The 19868-nt window shown below is 51.4% G+C and overlaps 2 protein-coding genes across 3 annotated transcripts in view; both read right to left on the reverse strand.

Annotated features, from left to right (window-relative positions):
* Positions 1-850, reverse strand: part of TXNDC11 (thioredoxin domain containing 11) — a 70700-nt gene extending 69850 nt beyond the window's left edge. Inside the window, exon 1 of the mRNA XM_062180936.1 lies at positions 588-850. Coding sequence (XP_062036920.1) covers positions 588-814 — 227 coding nt within the window. The 5' untranslated portion in view covers positions 815-850. The remainder of the gene's footprint in view (positions 1-587) is intronic.
* A 3151-nt stretch (positions 851-4001) lies between these two features.
* The window catches only part of ZC3H7A (zinc finger CCCH-type containing 7A), a 47402-nt gene continuing 31535 nt past the window's right edge, over positions 4002-19868 (reverse strand). The window contains exons 14-23 of one of the 2 annotated variants that reach the window (XM_062180640.1): positions 19088-19284; positions 18321-18421; positions 15307-15488; positions 14860-14936; positions 13437-13570; positions 12948-13041; positions 9571-9679; positions 7250-7383; positions 5681-5844; positions 4002-4866 (exon numbers count right to left, since the gene is read on the reverse strand). In XM_062180640.1, the coding sequence (XP_062036624.1) occupies positions 4677-4866; positions 5681-5844; positions 7250-7383; positions 9571-9679; positions 12948-13041; positions 13437-13570; positions 14860-14936; positions 15307-15488; positions 18321-18421; positions 19088-19284 (1382 nt within the window). In that variant the 3' untranslated portion in view covers positions 4002-4676. Of the gene's footprint in view, positions 4867-5680; positions 5845-7249; positions 7384-9570; positions 9680-12935; positions 13042-13436; positions 13571-14859; positions 14937-15306; positions 15489-18320; positions 18422-19087; positions 19285-19868 lie in introns of both variants that reach the window. The other variant, XM_062180639.1, reaches the window with a different exon arrangement.

Raw genomic sequence — 19868 nt, forward strand, 5'->3', positions numbered from 1 at the left:
GCCTACTCTGAACTTTCTCCCAGTTCCCGAAAACAGCGGGCTTGCGCAGTCTGCGACCTGCGACCTGCGACTCTCCCGGAACCTCTCCGGGCCGGCCCCTTCCCTCTCCCGGTGCGACCCTCAGATGTCACTTCCTTAGGGGAGCTTTTCGGTCCTCGGGCCCTCGGCTCACGGTCGGTCCCACTCACTGGACGCTCACCCCTAGGGAGCAAGGACTTTGGTCTTCCTGGGTCACCTGGCCTAGCGCGCAGCAGGCGCGGTAACATTCCCAAGGGTTCTGGGACTGTCCCCAGAGGCTGTGAAACAGCACCGGAAGCACAGGGGCGAGGAGTGGGTGAGGGTCCGACAGCCTGGGCGGAAGTGACAGGTGCGCCCCCAGAGAGCCCAACAGGTGAGGAGCAGCGCGGACACCCGGCCCGCCGCTCTCGGGACGCAGGGGCGCCGGCAGCACCCGGAGACCCCCCCCGGACGCTCAGCGCGAAGTCACCTCCAAGAGGAGGCCGCTGCGACCCCCGACCCCGAAGGCCCCGAGCCGGCCGGGCGGAGGGGACGCCGGGCCCGGGCCCCGGGGACCAGGGCAGCCTCACCTGCAGGTGAACTTGAGGGCCAGGAGCACCGCGCAGCCGAGGGCTACGGCCCCGCACAGCAGCTCGGGCCGCCGGCGCGCCATGAGGGAGGCGCCGCGCAAGCCGCGGCGGAGCCGGCCGGCCGGGGCCGGGCTGAGGGAGCCAGAGCCCGCGGGGCCGCCGCCGCCCTCGTCCTCGGCGTCGTCGCTGCTGCTGCCGCCGCCGCCGCGGCCTCCGCATTCCGACATTACATGCTCCCCGTCGCCGGCTTTATACCGCCGCCGCCGCCGCCGCCGCGGGCCCGAGGGCCCGGCCCGGCCCGTCGCTCCCCAATCCCGCAGCCGGCAGCGCCCGCTAACCCGAACCCTCCACGTCAGCCGCGCCGCCGCCCGGGGGCCGCCCCCTCGCACGCGGCTCCGCCCCCTGCCCCACGGACTCTGCGCGGCTTCCGACCCGTACGGCGGCCACGCCCCCACACGCACAGTCCGCACAGACGCCCGCAGCGCCAGTGGCCGGGCCTCCGTCCCAGAGGTCCCGCCCCCCAAACTCCGAGTCTGCGCAGGAGCCGTCTTCGGCCGCTCCGCCCCCTACTTTTGGAGTCTGCGCATGAGCAGTGGCAGAGCGCTGCGGTGCTGCTACGGAGGCTCACGCTTGGGGCGCACGGAAGGTTGTGGGGCCTCCCGGAGAACCCGCCAGCCCTCTGGGTTTTATGGCCGTGATGGTAACAGCCAAGCGTCCTCACGCTCACTACAGGCCCCAGAGGACGTAGGTGCTATTGATTACTGCCGCTCTGCGGGAGGGAATGAAACACCTGCCCTTCCCTGTGTGTCCGTGTGGAGATGGGGTGACCGCAGGGTCGGTCGGCATTACAGTGCCTGGTCTCGGACCCTGTGGCCTCGCAGCCCTGTGAGGAGGCGTGGAAGAGCCGCGCGGCCCAGCCCCCAGGGTCGCTGTACCCGCTCGTTAGCAAATACAGGCGCTTGGCCGAGCGCGGGAGGCCCGGGACCAAAGACGAGCAGGTAGATTTTTTAAGATTTTATTTGAGAGGTGGGGTTACAGACAGCGGGAGAGACGAGAGAGGCCTTCCATCTGCTGGTTCACTCCCCAAGTGGCCGCCAGAGCCAGAGCTGGGCCCCTCCGAAGCCAGGAGCTAACCCCCGGTGCTCCCACGCGGGTGCAGGGGCCCAGGCAATTGTCGGCCATCTCCCCTGCCCTCCCAGGCCATAAGCAGAGAGCTGGATCGGAAGAGGAGCAGCCGGGACCCGAACCGCTGCCCGTGCGGGATGCGGACGCCGCAGGCGGAGGCCCAGCCCGCCACCCAGAGCGCAGGTGCCAGCAGGCGGAGTCCTCTCCGGGTGCTGTGATGGAAAAGGCCGCGCGGCCGGCGGTGGACAGGGAGGAGGCGGGCCCTCGGATCCACAGGTGGTCTCTGCTGCGATCGGGAGTGTTTGCTGGGGTTCCCCACCCAGTCCTTCAGCAGTCACGCCCAGGCAATAAAACCGGAAAGGGCAGGTCGAGCGACCAGAGAGCTGCACACGTGGAGGTTCCCGACTGGGAGGGGCACAGAGGCTCGGCCGGTGCATGGCTTCCTCTGCTCTCTGTTGCGAGCTCTGTAATAAGCCAATAAAACGAAGCCTCGTGGCAAGTCAAACGCAAGGAAGAGGTTGTGAGGATCCTGATTCCTAGCTGGTCAGCCGAAAGCACCAAGCACTTCCACCTTCGAAAGTGGAGAGGGCTGGCCCGGGCTCTAACCCTGACTGCAGGTGGACAGTGTTGGAGTTGAGCTGAATTAGACAACACCCCGCTGGTGTGCACTGCTGTGGAACTGCTTGTTTGGTGGGCTCAGAAGTGATCCAAGTTGTAGGAGAAACTAACAGGCATCAGGCAAGTAAGACTTCGAGGGAACTAAGGTTAAGCCCCCACCTGGGATGTCTGTGCAAGCCCTGGCTGCTCCACTCCCATCCAGCTCCCTGCTGATCTGCTTGGGAAGCAGCCGGAGACGGCCTCTGCACCCATGTGGAATATCCAGTGAAGTTCCAGGCTCCTAGTGTCAGCCTGGACCAGCCCTGGGAGCCATTTGGGCCGTGGACCAGCAGATGGAAGCTTGGTGTCTCTCTCGTCTCCCTCTCCGTCACCCTTTCAAAATAAATCTTTTTTTTTTTTTTTTTAATGGGGCAGGCATTGTGTACATCATTCATGATAAGCCACCATTTGGGATATCCATATCCCACATTGGAGTGGATTCAAGTCCCACCCCACCTTCCAATCTAGCTCTCTACTAATGTGTGCTATAGGATGCAGTAGACATGGCTCGTGGGAAAAACCGGTCGTAATTCCTAGCTCCAGCCTCTTCCTGGCCCAGGCCCAACTGTTATAGACAATTGGCATTTGGGGGCCATAGCAGGGAGCTGGATCAAAAGTGGAGCAGCCAGGGCTCGAACCAGCGCCCATAGATTCCCAGTCTGAGCACAGTCAGAATTCTATTCTATTCTGTAGCAAACACCCAGGCAATATAGATCAAGTATCTGGCCCATTAATATGCTCCTAATGCCCGTCTCCAGCCTCTGGTTCTGCAGAGCTGCGTGGGCTCCTCTGGCATCTCACCACCTGCAGCCGTGCTCCCCTCCCTCCACGCTCACAGCACAGAACCGAGACCCTCTCCTGTGCCGTCCACAACCACACTCCTCCCAGGACGTCAGGAGGAAGGGACTGCCCCTGGGAGACTGACGGGCTGGAGCCTCTCGGCCCCCTGGTTCTTGTCCTTAGTCCCTCCCTCAGATGGCCCGCCCCGCCCCAACAAGGAGCAGGCACTAGCAGAGGGCTGAGGAGGTAGCGCCCGGCACCACCTGCCACTCTTCCTGGCTTGCTGGTGCCACCCTCGGAAGGCTGAGGGGCACAGAGACAGCTGTGCCACTTCTTAGGCTCTGCCAGCCCATCCTTGAGCACTTGTTTGGAGGTTCTAGCAAGGGAGTGCAGCCACTGTTGACCGAAGACCAGAACTCCTCTAACAGGGAAGGCCATCCTCTTCGACCAAAGGGACACACATGGAGCAGTGAGGGAGGAAGGGGACACCCAGCCAGCCAGCCAGATCAGCCGAATCAGCCCTGGCGATCAGTGGAGTGACAGATGTCGCAGCCAGAATGCCCTCACGTCCGTGCCAGCCCATCCTGACCACACCTCCAGTGTCTCTCTGGGACCCACGGTCTCCCCAGCTGACCATTCTCCCATCAGCCATCTCACTGCAGTTGACACCTGGAAGTAGGACCCTGCCAAGCAACAGGAGATGCTCCGAAGTTGCTTTCCCGTCCTGTCGATCTGCATTCCATCACACATCACTTAAAATATTTCCAGAACCCGACTTGTGATTTTAGAACCCACAGTTTTAACAATTCTTTGTGGGAAAATGATATCAAAAAGTCAGAGATTTATATATAAAATCTTTATTACAGGCAGTATTGGTCCATACACTACACAATACCAACAGTACAAGTTTAATCTTTGAAATCATTTAAACAGCAAAAGACCAAGAAATAAAATTTGAGTCAACTGATTATTTTTCAAAATATTCTTAATGCACATTATCCTCAGTTCCCTTATTATAGTGAAACATACAAATACAGAAAAATACCCCATTTAACAGGTAATGGTGTTAAATGGTTATTTGGCTTAAAATCTGAGTTAAGAAAATCCTTTTTTAAGCAACCTACGTACAGATAAGTAGCAAACATTAAATACGTTCGTTCTGCTAAGTGAAGAAATTTCATCCCGCATGTACTCTGATCCCGGTCCAAGTGTGTATTCTCTTAGCATCATGGTTCTGCACTGAAGGACCAACGCAAAGAGTCGCCCCAGACATAACCTCACCTCCTCCAACGCTCCATTCAACAGACCGCAGCCGGGGAGCAGTCACTTCGCCATCTGATGCCAATGGTTCCGTGAGAGCTGGGCCAGACCCGTTAAACAGCCCGTTTTCCTACCTACTGTGGGTTGCTGCTCAGGATATGTGCCAATTCAAGCAGGAAGTCTGAGCCCCTCTGCTACGTGCCTTACAACACTTGCAATTTCTCTGGTCAATGCTCTGATTAGGTTACATACATAGAAGCCAGCATATTAGTTTAAATCTTTAAACAAAAAACTATATTTTCCAAAGTCATTATCATTTGGGGCAATTAAGTGATCTTTTCGTGCTTTGTTGAGCTTCATCTTTAGGACATTTCTTCTTTCTTCCCATTCATGAAGTTCAGCATTTCCATGTGCAAATTTACAGCTGTTTCCTTCTGTGCAGCTACCATTCATATACCTGTAAGGACAGGGCAGCCGGTGAGCGTCCATCAGTTGTTTCTAAAACTCCAGACATGGTTCTTTTATTTATTTATTATTTATCTGTATCTATTTGAAAGGCAGAACAACAGAGAGAAAGAACTCTTCCATATGCTGATTCATTCCCCAAACTCCTACAACAGCCAGGTCTGGGCAGGCCAAAGTCAGGAGCCAGGAACTCCATCCTGGTCTCCCACATGCATTGCAGGGGCCGGAGTTCTTGGGCCAGCACCTTCCGCCTTCAGAGGTGCAGGAGCAGGAAGTTTCACTGGAAGCAGAGCAGCTGGGACTTGAACCAGGAAATGGGATGCCAGCACGGCAAGAGGTAGCTGGAGCTCCTGGCACGATCCTGGAAAGCTTCTACTCCACTGGCTCTATGACTTGCATATCCCACTATGCAAAGCCTTGGAAAATATTCTACACCCGTGACATCCGCAATAAAAAAATTCGTACTTTGAAACTACTTAAATGTATTAATGAAAGGTGCTGATTGAGGGCAGGTGTGTGGCCTGGCAGTTAACCTGCCACATCAGCAGTGCCTGGGTTCAAGTCCCAGCTCTGCTCCTGAGTCCATCTTCCTGCCCACACACACACACCCTGTGAGGCAGCAGGTGATGGCCCAAGCAGCTGGGCTCCTACCACCCAAGGGAGACGTGGCTTTGGCCTGGCCCAGCCACAGCAGGTATCTGGGGAGTGCAGCCTCACTTGCACTTCTCCATCTCCTGACATAATGTCTGCAGAAGCCCTAAAAGAGCAGCAATTTTCATGTGGACAAAGTGGAAAAACCTACGTACCTCTCACAAATACTAAAATATCCCGTTGGAAAACGGTGCTGCCAGCAGTACTGGTCGTCCTCGGTGTGGAACACCTTCTCCTTGTGCTTCTCCGAGGAGATGTGGCCTTGCCACTGCTTCTCACTGTTGCAGTTCTTCCCACACATCCAGCAGTGGAAGTCCACCTGGGAGCACAGAGACACGGAGCCTGTCCCCATCAGGGCATCCACTGTGAAGCCCAAACCCCCTTCCCACGGAGCCCAGTCCCGGGGGGGAGGTGAGCAAGGAGCGGAGCCCGGCCAGCAGTCAGGAAGCAGAGGGACAAGCCCTGTCGGGCGTCCAGGATGTCTGCAGCAGGGAGGCCCCAGGAGCTGCTGTGCAAACACGGATGTCTGCTGGGAGGACAAGGGGCGAACTCAAACAGGGATTGTGGGCAGAATTCACACCATAAGGAAAGGCAGAGAGAACTGGACCGGCCAGCCAGGCATGCCAACCCCAGGGGGCCTAGGGGCCAGTCCACTCGATGCCTGTGAACGAGCCCCTGAGTGTGGGCCAGGCTATGCCGGGGGCCAGGAAGCAAAGATGCCGCCCCGTGAAGGACAGGCCCGCACAAAGGAGCTGTGCCGTGGTGAGATTCAATGCTACGGCAGAGGCTAGCGCCTGAGTGTTGGAGCAGTACTTTCCCAGTGTCCTGGGTGAGAAGTGCATCTTCTGTGCAACACGGAATAAAACCAGACTCCCACCAAGTCAGGGGTCTTAGTGAAGAATCTGTCTTGTCAAACACCCCAGGTAACCTCCTGATCCAGCAAGTCCTGCTCTGGGAACACCAAGGAGCACTGAAGTACAGGCCACAGAGGAGCTGGCTGGCGCCAAGCCTTGGCAGAGGTGGGTACTCACACACGTGCCCGGCCGAGGGCACTGGACCCAGTCCTGACAGAACCAAAATGGAGACAGGCCAAAAACACTAGAGAGAAACAAGCAGCTTAGGGAAACGTTTAAAAAACACACCGGCAGACAAGAGACTGTTTAGGAAGAAATGTGACGTCAATATGTGAACACAGCCGAATACACACCAGGTCTGGGGCCTCTGGGAAGGGAAGAAACAGAGCCCACACTCTGCCTGAAACGTCCTATCCACCTTCCAGAAGCAAACACGACAAACGATAAACATCAGTTCAGTGGCGATGGGGGGCTCCAGACAGTCACTGTATCGTCCTCTTTTTGACTTCTTGAAATGTTTAAAAACAGACACCAGTGACTTCACGTCTGCACAGATGCTTGGGGGAGCGTGCGGGGGAGTGAGTGGCCCCGTCTCCTGAGCGCCTGCAGTGGCAGCACAGCATCACAAACCCCCCAGACTTCCCCACCATGAGCTGCCCAGGGTCCCGGGCTCGGAGCACAGGAACCAGGACTTGGCACTCACACATCTCTGGCTCCAAAGTTAGAAAAAGGAAGTGTTTTGGCGTGAAGACACTTTAGCTGACAGCAGAGGGATACAGATCCCCAACGCAGCTCGCCACGTTGGGCAGGAGGTGAGGAAGGTGAGGAAGGGGCTCGAGACCAGCTGCCGTGCAGGCCCCGGGTACTCACGGTGACTTCCGCGTAGTCTGTTGGCATGTGAATTTGTTTTCCATTTTCCTTGTTGGACTGACTGGCTACATCATCACTTCTGTCATCTTTCTGACTCCTCAGCCACAGCTCGTAAAACTGCTCCATATCTTGTACTGAAGAAAAATGAACTGCTTTTAGCAGCAGCAGTAAGTGCGACGTAAACACACACAGCGTCATGCACATATTTTGTATTAGCAAAGGTTTTAAAAAGAAGAGGGGCCAGCGCTGTGGCACAGCAGGGTAAAGCCACAGCCTGAAGCACCACCATCCCATATGGTTCGAGTCCTAGCTGCTACACTGGAAATCCAGCTCTCTGCTAATGTGCCTGGGAAAGCAGCAGAAGATGGCCCAAGTATTTGGGTCCCTGCACTAATGTGGCAGACCTGGGAGAAGCTCCCAGATTCAACCTGGCCCAGCCCCAGCTGTTGCAACCATTTGGGGAGTGAACCAGTGGATGGAAAACTTCTCTCTCTGTCTCTGTCTCTACTTCTCTGTGTAACTCTGCCTTTCAAATAAATAAATTTTAAAAAATGAACAAAGAAAACCGAGAGTGCTGAAGCAGCACCATTATAGTGGACAGGGAGAGGTAGTCTATTGCAGTAGGTCAATTTCAGACTGTCAAAACCACAGATAATATTAGTTTTCTAGATTAATTCCTCCCTCAATTTGCAAGGGCTATTTCAAATTCAGAAATCACCCTAAGGGATGTGCCCTGTGTCACACACTCCTGTGCCAGAACCACATAAGGCTACAGACATGACATCAAGGGCCTAAAGCCCTGACACCCTGTCACAGTTCATTAAGAAAGATGACATGGGCCAATGCTGTGGCGTAGTAGGCTAAGCATCCACCTGTAGCACCAAAATGGGTGCCGGTTCAAGTCCTGGCCTTACTTCCGATCCAGCTCTCTGCTGATGGCCTCGGAAGGCTGCAGAAGATGGGCCAACAGCACCATGGCACAACAGGTTAATCCTCTGCCTGTGGTGCCAGCATCCCATATAGGTATTAGTTCAAGTCCCAGCTGCTCTACTTCCAATCCAGCTCTCTGCCATGACCTGGGAAAGGAATAGAAGATGGCCCAAGTGCTTGGGCCCCTGTACCTGCATGGGAGACCCAGAAGAAGTGCCTGGCTCATGGCTTCAGATAGGCACAACTCCAGCCATTGTGGCCATTTGGGAGTGAACCAGCGGAAGGAAGACCTGTCTCTCCCTCTCACTGTCTGTAACTTAACCTCTCAAATAAAAAAATAAAATCTTTAAAAAATCTAAAAAAAAAAGAAGAAGAAGAAGAAGATGGGCCAAGTGCTTGGGACCCTGCGGTGATGTAGGAGACCCAGAAGCTCCTGCTCCTGGCTTTGGCCTGGCCCAACCCCGGTCGCTGTGGTCATTAGGGGAGTGAATCAGCAGATGGAAGCTTGCTTTCTCTGGCTCCCTCTCTCTCTCTAACTATGCCTCTCAAGCAAATAAATAAATCTTTAAAAAAAAAAAAAAAAAGAAAGCTGAAAAGCATGCTAGTACTGGACCAAGCCTGGCCCCAGTGGCAGTTATCAATCAAGCCACAGTCTCAGAGGACCAACACGATACAGCCGTGACCAGGTACTGTGAGAACAGGTCTGTCCGCGACTCTGCCACGCAGCTGCGGGAAGCTTCAGGGCTGCATGTCCCGCCAGGTGAGACAGCCAGTGGGAGTCCCTTGTGCACAAGTCACTGCCTGTGCGCACGGCTGCAGCCTCAAATCCAGTCGGTCCTCAGAATCTGGAGACGGCAGGTGGTCTCCTCCTGTCACTTTACTGCAGGGTGAAGGATACTGCCCCATGGGGTGACACATTTTAGGGTCTTAAGTGAAAGGTTATCTGAGGCTCCTCTCAAAGGCATCTCATGAAGACTGAAATCTGACCAGAATAAACATTCTGTCCTGGGGCATGTTTGCCCAGTGAAGGACTCGCTCAACAGGCCCCCGTCCCAAGCCGGTGAGCTCGAGGGCGCTGCTCACTGAAGACGATCCGACTCCAAGAGCCCCAGAACGGAGCGCATCCTCCACTCCACCCAAGACACAGACTCCCATTTCCCTGTGCAGACGGGACCGAGCCAAAAAGCACACGCGTGTCACATGCCACTCCCCAGAGGCTGCGGCCACACGTTCTGGTCACTGTCAGCAACAGAGCTACTGACGAAAACAGGGTGTGCCTGCTGAAAGTGCACTGTGTTCGGTGCTCACGGGCAGCTGCCACGCCTACAGAGGGAACTTGCAGACAAGCCCGTGTTCACAATGTCAGGAACACAGCAAAAGCCACAACTTACTGCCATTCTCCTTCATGTAGGTCCACACTTCTCGCTCCTCGGGGCTGTGGGCAAAGGAACAGTTCCCATCATACTGACATTTTCTCCCAGAAGCAATATGGTTGCATAGCTAGATTAAAAAAAAAGAAAAAAGCCGACATATTTTAAGATGGAGCATGTTTAAGAAAACTGCCTAATTTTTATACTTAACCAAAGTAAGCATTATCTTCCATACTAATGCTTGGTAATAAGATGTTCAAATAAGACTAATTTGATTCTACTCAAACTGCCTATAAGCCCAAAAGACAGGAAATCACACTGATGGTCAACTGTCTAACTCAACATTTTTCCAAAGAAATTCAAGTACGGAACTTTTCATTTTTAATAAGGAAATACTGACAAATTTGCTCATGCAGAACATTTAATATCCACAGTGACAAATCTCTGGCCCTCTTGGTTGGGCAGCCCCCACTGCCCTGCCTAAACACTTCTGATGCCGAGGCCGCCCATCAGCACCCAGGAAACAGCCAGGACACTGCTGTGTCCTCCCAAGGTTACCAGAGATTTTCAGAAACTTAGCATACCTCTACCCCGTATGAGTTGCTCGCCTCACCCCTAACCCCTAACTCACTAGGCAGGCACTGTCTGAAGACAGCTTTTAAACTAATCAGCCCAGGGAGTTACCTAGCTTCCAAATACTATTGCTTCTGATGATCTGTGTTTTCATTTACAAATACAAAGTAAATACAGTGATTGGTGGAGGACAAAGCAGCAGTGATCAGAACATGACCGTCCCTAAGGATCATGAGGGTCTAGACCAAGAAAAGCACAGAGGTCATTTTTACAGATCAATCGACTTGGCCTTTTATAGCGTAAATCCTAGGACAACAAATTATTAGCGCATCTTAACATTATGTTTCAGCAAGGGCTGGCCCTCGACACTACTTGTCTTATGTAACGTTACAGGCTTAACATCTAACACTCTAAAAGCAGGAAGCCCTAACAGGGCTTGGACAAAGGCCAGCGGCCCCACCCTGAAAATCTGTGTGAAGTCTGGGTCAACGAGCCAGTCTTGTGACTGCCTTGGTCACAGTCCTTTCTCATTTGATCCCCAGTGAGCCCTCAGTTGTTAGAGCTAGGGAAATATTTACCATGGTCTTTCCAAGCTCAGTGACTAGGAGTAGGGAGAAGAGAAGTTTAAGGAGAAGGCTGGGACCTGGGTTGGGTTTCTAGGCACCTGCGCACACAGCTATCCTAGGGGGTGATTATTCCCATCCACAGTAACCTGAGGCCGAACAACCTGACCAGGGCCCTCCTGGCAGACTCGGAAGCCTGCTCCCTTTCCACCTCACCACACTGCGTGCGTGTGTGTGCGCACACACACACTCACCCTCACCACACTCTGCGTGTACACTCCCCCTCACCACACTCTGCCTCACCATACTCTGTGTGTACACACACACTCCACCTCACCACACTGTGTGTACATACTCTACCTCACCACACTGTGTATACACACACACTCCTCCTCACCACACTCTGCATGTACACACATACACTCCCACTCACCAGTCTGCCTGTATACACATAGTCCACCTCACCATACTGTGTGTGTTCACACACACACCCCAACACACTCTGTGGGTACACAGTCCACCTCACCACACTCCCCCTCACACTCTGCATGGACATACATACACTCCCCCTCACCACACTCTGCATGTACACACATAGTCCACCTCACCACACTCTGTGTGTACACACACACACATACTCCCCCTCACCATACTCTGCATGTACACACACACACACTTCAGCACACTCTGTGTGTACACAGTCCCCCTCTCCACACTGCGTGTACATGCACACACAGTGTTACCTCTTCTTTTAGGAGAAGAGCCCCCTAGCAGTACCTAGTACCGCAGCAGGGGAAAGAGGAAGTGAACTTCTGCAGTGCGGCAGGGCGGGGCGCCGCGTTCGCGATCACAGGACAAGCAGCAGTCCCAGGCAGCTGCGTCAGGAGCTCTCGCACTCTACCTGTCCCTGCTCTACAAGCCCTCCTCACACACATCATCTCCATTATCACACCTCCAGAAAGCCTCTCCCTGTCCTTCACGACCCACGGACCCAGCTGCCTCTCAAACCACCTGGGATGAAGCACAGACACACCACCCCCTCGCCAGCCTGACCTCACTGTGTGAACACGGCAAAGCGGCAGGCACTCTAGTGATGAGAAATTCATCTGCTTCTCCTCAATTCTTCCTAACATCATGGAGGAGGCTTCATCATGAGGGGACTCTAGCATCCCTCAGCCCTGACTTCTGGGCAAGTTTGTCTCCATATTTGCTCCACAAGGGAGAAAGCTGACAGCCTGTGGCTGCTCCAAGTGTGCCTGTGCATGCCACACAAGCACCTCCGGACTCTATCCAGATCCTGTCTTGGGAACAGGAGGGTCCAGAGGCAATGGGAGGCACCAACATAAAATGGGCCACAAGAACACCAGCCCAGCCTCAAGGCGGCTTGGTATCTTCATTCCAAATGTTTTTAAGAAACATGCTTCTCAGGGCTGGCGCCATGGCACAGCAGGTTAAAGCCCCAGCCTGCAATGCCGCCATCCCATATGGACACATTTGAGTTCTGGCTGCTTCTCTCCCAACCCAGCTCCCTGCCAACGTGCCTGGGAAAGCAGCAGAAGATGGCCCAAGTCCTTGGGTCCCTGCACCCACATGGAAGACCCAGAAGAGTATCTTGGCTCCTGGCTTCGGGAACCAATAGATGGAAGACCTCTCCCTCTGTCTCTACCTCTCTAACTCTGTCTTTCAAATAAATAAAATAAATCTTTAAAAAAGAAACATGTTTCTCTAACATTGAATATTTTCTTTTGGGTTACTTCTAGAAAGCTCCATAAAGTTGAGTATCTTCAAGCTAGTATCACTTGCTTCAACAAGACATGGTGAAAACGAACTCCTTCATAGCCTTCATACTAACACAGTCGGCCTCGGGTTTGATATCAAACCTGAGGAACCAAAACCATACGTGATTCTCCCTCATTACCTCCCCAAAGTAATTCATGTGAAAAATGTTAAGCTACGCCCACATTCCAGTCCCTGTTGACTTTTTCCAAATAACTGATAAAATTCCAATCAATATGAAAACTGCTATAGAACCCCTCTCTCTCTCTCTCTCTCTCTCTCTCTCTCTCTCTCTCTCTCTCACACACACACACACACACACACACGGAAGGAAAACAAAAAAGAGGAACACGTAAATGTCACTACACTGAGGAGTATTATGTCAAGGATTTGAGTTCCAAACTGAATTATTACTACTTGCTAATGATTTGAAAGCCTAATTTGAAAAAAGTGGCTTAAAAATTACGTATGTACATCAAACTGTACAGGCATTTGTTTCTTTGTGGGGAGAGGACGGATGTTCCTCCACTTCTTATGTTCAATAGACATCACTCTCATCGCACGGCGATCTTTGGTCCACCTAAGAAAAATGGAGTTCAGAAAAAACAGACACACTGGCAAAAGGCATAATATCAAGGGGTACAAGGTTTGTGCTTGAAGGACCAGAGATTTTTTTTTTCCACAACCATTCTTAAAGAAATGCCTTATGGTTCTACAATTTCACTTCCTCTGGATGTCTGTAAACATTCCCTACAAACTGTAAATAAAGAATTGATAAAACACAGGGAAAACATGGCTTTTGAATAATTAGATATTAACTCCTAAAAAAATCTCTTCCCTTTTGGAATTCTGCGTGAATTAGCTACTTTCCTTGGCTATCTTCAAAGCCTTAATCTTTTTTCTTTTATGTATGACTGTACACCTATGAAACAGGCAATCACCACATAGCGTTGTTTCCATACACACAATACTTACGAATGCCTTGCTTTTGCACTACAATATTTTCTGTTTTTGTCTGGTTCAATGACTTGACCATTTCTCAGACATTGAGCACACACAAATTTTATCTTCATATTAAGAGACTCAGGCATTGCTTGACTGCCAAGTACCTTAAACAATTAAAAAATCAGTCTTAATGGTAATAGAAAACCAGACTTCTAACAACAAAATCACCATGCATTTTTTTCATAGCATACAGTTTTCTGTTTGTCTGGTTCAATGATCTGATCATTGTATTTATGCCTTAAGAGTTATCCATCTCCAGTTCCTCCCTCAGAGGCAAGACAGTATGATGAAAGCTGATTATAGGAGCCAGCACTGTGGCATAGTAGGCTAAGCCTCCGCCTGGGACTCCAGCTTCCCATATGGGCGCCAGTTTGTGTCCAGGCTGCTCCTCTTCCAACTCTCTGCTATGGCCTGGGAAAGTAGTGGAAGATGGCCCAAGTCCTTGGGCCCCTGTACCCACGTGGGAGACCTGGAAGAAGCTCTTGGCTTCAGATTGGCCCAGCTCCCAGACGTTGTGTCCATTTGGAGAGCGAACCAGTGTATGGAAGACTTCCCTCTCTGTCTGTAACTCTGCCTCTCAAATAAATACATAAATATTAAAAAAAAAAAAAAAAAGAATTCCTCATTGGTGAGGAGGGCATTATGGCACAGCAGGTTCAGCCCTTTCTAGGGACACTCACTTCCCGTAAAGGAGTGGCTGCCTGCAATACAGCTTCCTGTATGAATCTAGGAGGCAGGAATGATATAGCTGAAGTGCTTGGATTCCTATCACCCACGTGGGAGAACCAGATAGGGTCATGGCTCCTCACTTTGGCCTAACCCAAGCTGGCTGTTGCAGACATTTGGGAAGTAGGCCAGCAGATGAAATATCTCTCTGTCTCTGTGCCTTTCAAGTAGATAAAAATAACCATCTTTTAGAAATTACTTAATAAACAGTAAGAAAATAACTGGGGCTGGTGCTATGGCGTAATAAGTGCCAATATCGCAAATGGGTGCAATAGTTCTGGCTGCTCCTCTTCTGATCCAGCTCTTTGTTATGGCCTGAGAAAGCAGTGGAAGATGGCCCAGGCAGTTGGGCCCTGAACCTGAGAGGGAAACCTGGAAGAAGTCCTGGCTCCTGGCTTTGGAATGGTGCAGCTCCGGCCATCACAGCCATTTGGGGAGTGAACCAGCAGATGGAAGACCTTTCTCTCTGTCTCTCCCTCTCACTGTGTGTAACTCTACCTCTCAAATAAATAAATAAAATCTTTAAAAAAAGAAAGCCACTGTGGGTGTTTATCCTGTCAAAAAAATAAGTAACTGAACCTTAAGCACAAATTGCATTCACCAACAACCAACATCCATTAGACAAATCCAGAAAGAAAGTTAAATGCAGCCAGGACACAGAAAATACCTGCGCTCCAGGAACATTTGCTGCCACGTTTCGCCAATATTGCGTAGACTCTTGAGCGATGGCATCATGTGAGATACCTGGCAAAGGTACAAGCCTCTCTTTAACTGTGCCGTCACCATGTCCACCCAACTCTGACCTTGGGAAAACTCCCAACCAGGCAGTGATTCTCACGCAGTCTAGCCCATCACCAAGGATGAAGTCACATCCCATTGCTCTTTGCCAAAATGCAGTGTTCACAAACACAGGAATCTTTCTGCCTCACCAATACATACCACACGGATGAACTGGAATCAGCAATTAATTGCATGAAGCCACATCAAAAAAGCTCAGGACAAAATACACAGCACAGCACTTCAGGGCGATGGGGCAACCTAAGCCTCCACATGTCCGTTTCATCAAACTCCAACTCTGACTGGGGAAACACACCTTGGTCATGCACACACCTACCTGTCTCACTCTGCATTATCCACACTTTCAATTCCACAAGACTATGGGCATAAAAACATTCATCTTCCCTTAAACAGCCGTAGCGGACCTCGTGTCGACATAAATCAAGCTGACACTGACTATGAAAAGAACGTATTTTTGAGTATTTTACTGTTGTTTCTCGCAAAATGTGGACAAGGCACCTAAAATGAAAACAAAGTGACATTTCAATATTGTTCTGCCATAGCTTTATCTTTTTTTAAAGAAATAGTATTTTCGTTTTAAAGATGTATCTATTTATTTAAAAGGCAGAATTAATGAGACAGAGAAAGGGAGAAAGAGGAAGAGAGCGCTTCCATCCACTGCCTCACCCCCCAAATGGCCGCGACGGCCAGGACTGGGCCAGTCCAAAGGCAAGGGCCAGGAGCTTCTTCCGGGTCTCCCATGTGGATGCAGAGGCCCAAGAACTTGGGCCACCCTCCACTGCCTTCCCAGGCATGCTACCAGGGAGCTGGATCAGAGGCAGAATAGCCAGGACTTAATTAGCGCTTACATGGGATGCAGGCCCTGCAGATAGTGGCTTAACCCACTGCGCCACAGTGCCTGCCCCTCTGCCAAAGCTTTTAAAAAAAAATTCTCTCACACATACATACATGCATAAGCATTTCAAAACGTTGATGGAGGGGCTGGTGCTGTGGCGCAGCGGGTTAAAGCCCTGGCCTGAAGCATGGCATCCCATATGAGCGCCAGTTCTAGTCCTGGCTGCTCCTTTCAACCCAGCTCTCTGCTATGGCCTGGGAAAACAGTAGAAGAAGGCCCGAGTCCTTGGGCTCCTGCACCCAAATGGGAGACCCAAAGAAGCTCCTGGCTTCAGATCGGTGCAGTTGTGGCCATTGTGGCCATATGCGGAGTGAACCAGCGGATGGAAGACCTCTCTCTCTGTCTCTACCTCTCTCTGTAACTCTTTCAAATAAATAAAATAAATCTTTTTTTAAAAAAAAGCTGATGGCAAGATGGAATTCAAAGATGGTCTGGAGGCAAGCATTTTAAAGAGGTGGAGACGCCCACGTCCCACATCGCAGCGCCTGGATTCGGCTCCCAGACACAGTTCTTCACTTCCAGCTGCCTGTAATGCAGACCTGGGAGGCAGAGGTGATTGCTCAAGTAACTGGGTTTCTGCCACCCACAAGCAAGACTGAGCTCCTGGCTCTCGGCTTCAGCCCTGGTCAAGTCCTGGCTATCGTGGGCATTTGAACGAGTGATTCGCTATCTACATAATAAAAAATTTTTTAAATTGTTTATCAAGGGCCAACACTGTGGCACATCAGGTTAAGCCAGCATTTACAACATGGACATCCATGTCAGAGAGCCAGGTCAAGTCCCAGTTACTGCGCTTCAATCCAGCTCCCTGTTAACCTTCCTGGGAAAGCAGCAAGTGATAACCAAGTACTCAGGGCCCCGTCACCCATGGTGGAGACCCTGAGAGAGCTCCTGGCTCCTGGCTTCAGGCTGGCCCAGATGTGGCTGCTGCAGGAACTTGAGGGATGAACCAGCAGACGGGAGATATCTCGAGAGAGATATCTTCTCTGTCACTGTACCTTTCCGATAAGTAAATAAATACTTAAAACAACTTTTTCTAAAAAGGTTTATTTTATTTACTTGAAAGACAGAATTACAGAGAGAGGTAGACACAGAGAGAAAGACAGAGACAGAGAGAGGTCTTCCATCCGCTGGTTCACTCCCTAGATGGCTGCAACGGCCAGAGCTGCACCGATCCTAAGAAAGGAGCAAGGAGCTTCTTCCAGGTCTCCCACGCAGGTGCAGGGACCTAAGGACTTGGGCCATCTTCTATTGCTATCCGAGGCCATAGCAGAGAGCTGGATCAGAAGTGGAGCATGGCCAGCGCCGCGGCTCAGTAGGCTAATCCTTCGCCTGCGGCGCCGGCACACCGGGTTCTAGTCCCGGTGGGGGTGCCGGTTTCTGTCCCGGTTGCCCCTCTTCCAGGCCAGCTCTCTGCTATGGCCTGGGAGTGCAGTGGAGGATGGCCCAAGTGCTTGGGCCCTGCACACCATGGGAGACCAGGAGAAGCACCTGGCTCCTGCCTTCGGATCAGCACAGTGTGCCGGCCGCAGCGCACTGGCCACGGCGGCCATTGGAGGGTGAACCAATGGCAAAAGGAAGACTTTTCTGTCTCTCTGACTGTCCACTCTGCCTGTCAAAAAAAAAAAAAAAAAAAGAAGTGGAGCAGCTGGGTCTCGAACCTGCACCCATATGGGATACTGGCGCTTCAGGCCAGGGGTTTAACCGGCTGCGCCACAGCGCCAGCCCCAACTTTTTTTTTTTTTTTAAACAACTTTGTTTTTTAAAGGATAAGCTTATTTTAGGACAAAAATTGCTTGAACTCCATAGTTTATAATACACGTTTTCCATGAACTCTTTGGAGACCCCTCGTATGCATGGATTTCATTTTTGTGCCAAGTAAACATGTCTTTTACTTCCCTTTTCCACAGGCTTCTGGAGATGCTCTCATACAGGTCCAGCGCTGTGGAGCAGCAGCTACTGCTGCCCTCTGCGCACTGGCATCCCATATGGGCATCGGTGAATCCCAGCTGCTCCATTTCCAATCCAGCTCCCTGCTAATGTGCCTGGGAAGGCAACAGAAGATGGCCCAAGTGCTTGGGTCCCTGCACCCATGTGGCAGTCCAGGAAGAAACTCTAGACTGCTTGCTTCACCCTGGCACAGCCCCAGTTGCAGCCATTTGGGGAGTGAACCAGCAGATGGAAGCTTTCTCTCTGTAATTATGCCTTTCAAGTAAATACTAAATAAATCTTTACAAAAAAATAAGAAATCAGCTTAATGGTCCATTATTTAATGCCCCCCAAATCTACTGAAATACATTTTAAAATAACAGCCAACCAAACAATAAAAAGGGGAGGGAAACTGCCCAGGCAGGTGCCACTACGTGTTTCATTTGGACCTGAAGCAAAGAGTTCACTGTGTCATTAAAAAAAAAATCCAGAAACTGGCAACTTACTTATTGTCTTCAAACTCATGCTTTGTAACTGGGTGAGAACAGGAAGTAGAATTATCTTTATTTCTTTTACTTATCATTCTAGGTTTATGGTCAAAACATTTCTGGAACAGAGAGAAGGATTATTACAAGCAACTTAACACCAAACTGAACTTCTGTACCCAGGATACTACCCTAGTTCTAGTATCCTCACAAAGTCATAACCATGACATCCTTCTATCACTGAATATTCAAAATGAAGTCTTAATAGTGGTTTTTGGAGGCCAGTGCTGTGGTGTAGCAGGTCAAGCCACCACCTGCAGTGCTGGCATCCCATATGGGCACCAGTTCAAGTCCCAGATGTTCCACTTCTGATCCAGCTCTCTGCTGTGGCCTGGAAAAGCAGTGGAAGATGGCCCAAGTCCTTGGGCCCCTGCACCCATGTGGGAGACCTGGAAGAAGCTCCTGGCTCCTGTCTTTGGATCAGTGTAGCTCCGGCTGTTGTGGCCAATTGGGTAGTAAACCAACAGATGGAAGACCTCTCTCTGTTTCCCCTTCTCTCTCTGTGTAACTTTGACTTTCAAATGAAATAAATAAAGCTTTAAAAAAATAAACATAGTGGTCTTTGGAGAACCACAGGGGCTGGCATTCACTAAAGTGCTACATTAGCACTTGGCAGGAGCCCTGCTGCGTATTTGGCACTACTGGGCTAGCAAGTCAAGAACTATCATGAGTTTTATAGCAAAAAAAAAAAAAAAGAAGAAGAAGAAGTGGGGGGTGTCTCCGAGCACCTCACAAAGGAACATAAACTCTCCGAGATGCTCCTGGAGAAGTTTGAACACAGTCAGGCTGATCTTTCCATTGCCACCGAAGAAAGCCTCGCGACTGAAGGCCCCCTTGCGCTCCAGCGTCCACACATCTATCTCCTCCTGGCAGTAGGCGAAAGTGCAGTGGCCAGAGTACCGACACTCCTCCTCAGCAGCAACATCTGCACCGGGGAGAGAAAGGCAGTGAGCACTGAGCACACACACGGCGTCCCGCGACAGCGTCAGGCCACACACACACCCAGCCCTGCTCAGCACAGGACTACTCTTTCAAGACTAAATCCATTTTGCCACAGTGGTAAGGAGGCCACTTGGAATAGCCACATCCCAGTATCAAAGTGCCTGGGTTCAAAACCCAGCTCTGCTGCTGATTCTAACATGCGCCCTGCAAAGCAGCAGGTGATGGCTCAAGTGCTTGGGTTCTTGCCACCCATGTGGGAGACCTGGCCTGAGTTCCAGGTTCCTGGCTTCAGGCTGGCCCCACCTTGGCTGTTGCAGGCATCTGGAGCATAACCAACAGTCTGTCTCTTTCTTCCTTTCTTTTTTTCTTTTCTTTTCTTTTTTTTTTTTACAGGCAGAGTGGACAGTGAGAGAGACAGAGAGAAAGGTCTTCCTTTTGCCGTTGGTTCACCCTCCAATGGCTGCCGCGGTTGGCGCGCTGCGGCCGGCGCACCGCGCTGATCCAATGGCAGGAGCCAGGTGCTTATCCTGGTCTCCCATGGGGTGCAGGGCCCAAGCACTTGGGCCA

This window comes from Lepus europaeus, chromosome 21 (assembly GCF_033115175.1).
Source record: "Lepus europaeus isolate LE1 chromosome 21, mLepTim1.pri, whole genome shotgun sequence".
Classification (NCBI taxonomy): domain Eukaryota; kingdom Metazoa; phylum Chordata; class Mammalia; order Lagomorpha; family Leporidae; genus Lepus; species Lepus europaeus.